The sequence below is a fragment of the Archocentrus centrarchus genome, chromosome 6 (genome assembly GCF_007364275.1).
Source record: "Archocentrus centrarchus isolate MPI-CPG fArcCen1 chromosome 6, fArcCen1, whole genome shotgun sequence".
In the NCBI taxonomy this organism is placed as follows: Eukaryota; Metazoa; Chordata; class Actinopteri; order Cichliformes; family Cichlidae; genus Archocentrus; species Archocentrus centrarchus.
In genome coordinates, this window is record NC_044351.1 from 18756997 (window position 1) to 18762996 (window position 6000).

The window sequence follows — 6000 nt, forward strand, 5'->3', positions numbered from 1 at the left end:
AGTGTTGTGTTTTTTTTTTCTGTCCTGCAGTCTGTCCAAGCGGCAGGTACGGGAGGGCTTGTGCCGAAATCTGCCTCTGCACCAATAACGGCACCTGCAACCCCATCGATGGCTCCTGCCAGTGTTTCCCTGGCTGGATAGGAGAGGACTGCTCTCAGGGTATGGCTTCCTTCCTCTATCCAGTGTGTAATTTGCTCATTTTCCCACTTTTCCCACTCTCATTGTCTGTCTCCACTTCTAATTTCTTTCTCACCCTTACCTTCATCCACATTAATCATCTTCATGACACACACACACTGAGAGAACTACCCGCAGCCCCAGCTGATGTAAAACACACAGCTTGCTTAAATGATTGTTGTAATACATTATGCTCTTTGATTTACAGCACTTTAGGCCAAAGATCATTAGCAAAACTTTGAGCAACCATGGCATTGGGAAATTGATGTGTGTGTGTTTTTTTTATTTGCATTAACTATTAAAGTAAAAGTAACTGATCATCTGGCAGGTGATCCTCTATAAGTACTCACCTGGCAACTATGTCTGTTCTTATAGCAAGCTACAAAGTATGGGCTTGTGGAGGGTGATGATAAAACTGGATTTTCTTTTGGATGTATACTGTTTAGCATATTGTATGAATGTGTGGAGAATGTCCTCAAACATATGTGTTATATCATTCATGTATGCATGCCTAGGACACGGTGTATGTAAGGGAGAGCGTGTGACCATGAGCTTGTGTCTCTGGCATCTGCAGCCTGTCCCTCTGGGCACTGGGGCCCTGATTGTCTCAACTCGTGTAACTGTCACAATGGAGCCCAGTGCAGTGCCTATGATGGAGAGTGCAGGTGCAGCCCCGGCTGGACCGGTCTCTACTGCACACAGCGTGAGTGTCTCCTATCTAGTTAGTAGACACACAGTGTCATCTACTGGCAGTGCAATAGAACTGCAGCAGATGGCGCGTAGGAAACAATGCATTTTTTTTCAGATTACAAGGAAACTGGATGTTTTTATTTACTTATTTAATATTTTTAGGAGAGAGCAAGAGACAACAGAATAGAACTAATGGTCATTTCATTAATGTTCATAATGCATCCCAGTCATTTACCCAGGGATAGAGCAGATCATCAATATCAGTCCACTAATTTGAATTTCCATTATCTATCACCTCGAGGGTTTATTCAGTATTGTTTGCAGTGTGGTGCTCCTGCTACTGTGCATGAAAATGACATTTGTTTTTCCCTCTTTTCTCTCATATAGATTCTTACTATTTCCAGTTGCCTTCTTCTTTATTTCCACCTCTAGGTTATGTTGACAGCATAACGGCTTTTTTCTGCAGAAGCAGGAAATGTTTCATTTCAATCCATTCACATTGTCCCTTATTGAGTATGCAGCAGAGACATTGAATGATATTGATTTTCCTGTTCCTTTTCGATTTGACCTTGACTCTCTGTGTTGTCTTCCTTTCTCTTTGTTTTCTCCACTCCTCCCACCCCAACATTTTATACATCTCTGTCCCAGGCTGTCCTTCAGGGTTCTACGGCAGGGACTGCTCCGAAGTCTGTCGCTGCCAAAACGGCGCAGACTGCGACCACATATCTGGCCAGTGTGCTTGCCGAACAGGCTTCATTGGGACGAGCTGCGAGCAGAGTTGAGTAGGCACAACGCATTTTAGCTCTGAGCAAAATTACCCTGTAGATGAGTATGAGTTCTATAAACAGTTTGGCTCCCACTCTCTAAGTGCTTTAATTTTGATGGGTGTAATAATGTGCCTCTCTGTCATGCAGAGTGTCCCCCTGGTACATTTGGATATGGTTGCCAGCAGCTGTGTGAGTGCCAGAACAATGCTACCTGTGACTATGTGACTGGAACATGCTACTGCAGCCCTGGCTATAAAGGCATCCGTTGCGATCAAGGTGAGAGGTGATTGAGATGGCCGAGGCGGGTTGTTATCGCTCAAACACAGATGTGTACACATGGTTTTAAATGACCCACTTTCTGTGCTTTCTCTATAGCAGCTCTGATGATGGAGGAGCTGAATCCATACACGAAGATCAGTCCAGCACGAGGCTCAGAGCGCCAGTCCGCAGGGGCTGTCATGGGCATCATCTTTCTCCTCCTCATCATCATGGCCATGCTGAGTCTGTTTGTGTGGTACAGGCAGAGGCAGAGGGACAAGGGGCATGAGATCCAGCCAAGTGTATCCTATACACAGGCAATGCACATTACCAACACTGACTACTCTCTCTCTGGTAAAAGTCTACTCTTACATCTGCACTTTTCTATCAGTTACAATATATAACAAACTGCTTATACCCCATGCAACATCGCTAAAATGGTAAAAATTAAAAAATTGTATAATTTTGCTTTTAAACGTCCCTATCATTAAACCATCAGAGTGTGGCAGTACTGTAGCGATGAGGACCAGTGCTCCTGAGATCAGTCAGAGCCAGAACAGCAGCAGTAGCAGTGGCCAGTGCTTCTCTAACCCTAGTTACCACACTGTGGCTCAGTGTAACGTTGTCTCAACCATTTCCAGCAACTTGGATGGCACTCTGACCCTCAAAGTATGAACACCCACCATGTGCTCCCACAAAATGTACTGCAATTTCGAAATTACATGCTACAGTACAAAATCAACAGTGTATTGTGTTTTGGTTTTCACAGTCAAACACCCTGAAAAGCAGAAATGGATCTGAATGGAGGGCCTACTGCAACCTCAACGACCTGGGTCAGTTTTCCTCTCCTCTCTCTTATTACATCACATGTCATATATCCTGAATTTGGATCTTACAGAACTGGAAATCCAAGGGCAACCACGCACGTGTCGTTCGTACACACCCTTTATTGGCGCTAACCTGCTGTGAATGAAGATGAACCAGGGGTCTCTTGTTAGACATAACCTTTGCTCTGATTTTGATAAGATATGCAGAGAAAGCAGTGGTGCAAAGATGAATAGGGGTCACTGTGAGCTCATTAGTCCTCTTTCACTTCCCCCTCGTGGCACATTTTTCTATGAAGACTTACAATGGGTCAAACACTGCACTCCTAGCCTGTGAACGATAGAAAATTAAGTGTGACGTTTTAAAGGAGCGTTTTTAGCATTTCATAAATGGTTTATAACATGTTATAGTGTAGTTGTAAGCACATCAAAGTGGGTTTTTTGTGTTAATAATAATTGTCAGGTAATCATTAAGTGGAGAATAGGGTACATAGTACAGATAAGGAATGACAGTGTGCTAAAAGAATATAAGTGTTGTCATACTGTAGAAGAACATATAATTATTGGCAGAAACGTTATTATTATTTTCTATACTGCTGGCATAAAAATTATGCTTGTGTCCTGACTTTATGTGCATTGAACACTGACCCTGAGGCGTCAAATGCTGCTGTTCAGTCAGATGCCACTGGTGTCCTCGAGATACGCACAAGGTGTCCTTTTGCTTCAGTGCCGTGATGTGCTGCAATATTAGATACCAAGAGATAACTGGGCCCCTTTTAAAGATTGATAAAATCCTCAGTAGCAAGTGACTGCAGTCCATGTCCCCTTTGGGAGTTTTTGTCGTTTGGACTTTGTTTTGCTTTATTTTCTATCACTGATTTGTTTCCTTTGGACTTCACTTCAGTCACTGGTGCTAAAACGTACTTGGTTAAGTTTATAACAGGGATGCGTGGTGCAAAATTCTGGTTACCCAGTGCATTTAAATGTGACGCTAAGGGGTCATTTAATGGATTTCGTACTGTATGCGACACGTTAGGAGTGAGAGCTGTATTAGTCTTGTTATAATCCAGTGGGTCATGCACAGACACCAAAGGACACCTTGTGCATATCTTTGAGATGCCAGCAGCTTCGACTAAAAGGACAGTATTTGGCACTCTGGGAATCACAATGGGTTGGATGTCCATTCAGAAACCTAATATCTATAATTAATTCTTTGTCATGCTTGACTTTAAAGTCCCCATTTAGCTTATACGTACAAAGCACATTAATTATAATGAGAAGTCAAAAAGTCCTTTTTATTTACTCAGTGATGAACTATTGTAGTTTTAGCACTTGGCTTGTTTTTCCTTTGTGATATGTTGTTGTTGGCAGTAACTCCTCACATCATTTTCTTCATCTTCTTCCAAAAAAATAAAAAAATAAAATAAGATATTTCACTATAATGAGACATCGCCTGTCAACCTTCACATGTTCTGGGAATTTAATGTGATGTCTGACTTTCATGTTTTGACATGTTTACAGATGTTCAACAGGGTGAGGCACAGACACAAAGAGGCTCCAGAAAAGGTAAGAAATGAACAGTAGGGACATGCAGTCTGCTGCATGCGTGTCTGTGAATACATGTTCTGCATATGGAATCCTGTTCAGCTTCACTAGCAGCTAAATTACAAAATCCTTTTATGCTTAACAGCCCATATATCCATTTTCCCATTTGGGTCGTGTTCCCCTCTGAGAGAGCTATTTCTCTGACCCAAAATCCCACATCTGTATATTCTCTGTGATTTATGTGAAAACTCACTGCACTTTGGACAAGATCATGGTGGGCTGAGGTTTTATTCCAACAGTAATTGCTCTCTATGGCTCAGTGCCTGATACGTCATTTTGTCTTCTACACTGTTCAATCGGTGGTGAATGTGAGAAACCCAAGGGTGTGGAGAGTGGTCTGAAGCAGCTTTGCTGCGGTCTCTAATGAGGCCTCTTATCAGTATGATGAGACTGTTATGGATGAGACGAGTCCACCACTCTCTCCCCTTTGTACTCTGATTACTACATACCACCATTAGTCACCTGTCCGAGACAAAAGAAGTTCAATTTCTTCCGAATGGCAGCGAGTTTTGTTGCCATTCGCGGGGTCACACTCTAATACTGGTTCAAATTTTAGTCCTTTAATGTCAAGAGTCCAGTATGCATGCCATTGTTAAGTCAGTAACAGGCACTTCATCTCTGTTGATACTCAATATGTCCTTGTCTTGTGGCAACTGCAGATTACATCAAAGGCTCCATGTGCAGCAACAGCTCCTGCTCCCTCAATAGCGAGAATCCTTATGCTACCATTAGAGACCCACCAGGGCTGGCTTGTAAGCACACAGAGAGCAGCTATGTGGAGATGAAATCCCCCTCCCACCGTGAAGTGCCCTTTGGAGGCACTGCCACCCTCCTGGGCAGTGCAAGCAGGAATGTCTATGATGTTGGTGAGTGTGCTGTTGGAGTGTCGTGAATGGAGCTCAGCAGGGTCCCACAGCTTATGGCCCATACTGTGATCCTTTACAGACTTTGTACCGCTTGATAAAAGAAAATACATGTGGTGTCTCTGTTGCATGAACCTCTCTGGTCTCTTTTTTTTCCTCAGCCTGTGCCTGCCACTTTACCTTCTCATATATCTCTCCCACTTTTTTCCTTCCTTCTTCCCCTAATTATCACAGAGCCAACAGTGAGCGTCCTGCAGGGGCCCAATGGGATGGCCACCGGCTTCTCCCAGAGTCCCTATGACCTTCCCCGCAGCAGCCACATCCCGAGCCACTATGATATACTACCCATGCGTCACAGCCCCACACACACACCCCCGCCACCCCCAGAAAGCCCCAGCTCCCTGCTCTAGAGGGCACACTCTCCACCTGGCTCTGACTGCGTGCCGGCATCTGGGAAACATCCAGCCAACTTTCAACCAACGGCCCTCCCTTTGTCTCTGTGTGTGTTCAATTAGATACTGACATGTTGAGATGGAAGGACAGCCGCAGCTCCTCTGGACCATGATCTCTTTGGCTCCCTCACCGGCACCCTTTCTATCACCCAGAGAGAGAGAGAGGGGAGAAAAGAGTGTCCCACACACCAGCGATCATTCACTCATTGTATTTTCTTATATAATTGATAACACAAACTGCTGCCTGGCCTCTTTACGGACCTGCTGCGGTGGAACAGTATCGTTCCAAACACCCCATAAGACAGTGTACATGGAGTGGGTGGACAGTTTATTTACCTGGAGAGAACTATCTTCGCTCTGATTT

General features: G+C 44.1%; 1 protein-coding gene across 1 annotated transcript in view; it reads left to right on the top strand.

Moving 5' to 3' along the window:
• megf11 (multiple EGF-like-domains 11) overlaps window positions 1-5594 on the top strand; it is a 70025-nt gene extending 64431 nt beyond the window's left edge. Inside the window, exons 18-27 of the mRNA XM_030731065.1 lie at window positions 31-159; window positions 752-880; window positions 1516-1644; window positions 1782-1910; window positions 2010-2246; window positions 2392-2561; window positions 2662-2725; window positions 4238-4282; window positions 4981-5187; window positions 5419-5594. Of these exons, the coding sequence (XP_030586925.1) occupies window positions 31-159; window positions 752-880; window positions 1516-1644; window positions 1782-1910; window positions 2010-2246; window positions 2392-2561; window positions 2662-2725; window positions 4238-4282; window positions 4981-5187; window positions 5419-5594 (1415 nt within the window). The remainder of the gene's footprint in view (window positions 1-30; window positions 160-751; window positions 881-1515; window positions 1645-1781; window positions 1911-2009; window positions 2247-2391; window positions 2562-2661; window positions 2726-4237; window positions 4283-4980; window positions 5188-5418) is intronic.
• Window positions 5595-6000: the final 406 nt, after the last annotated feature.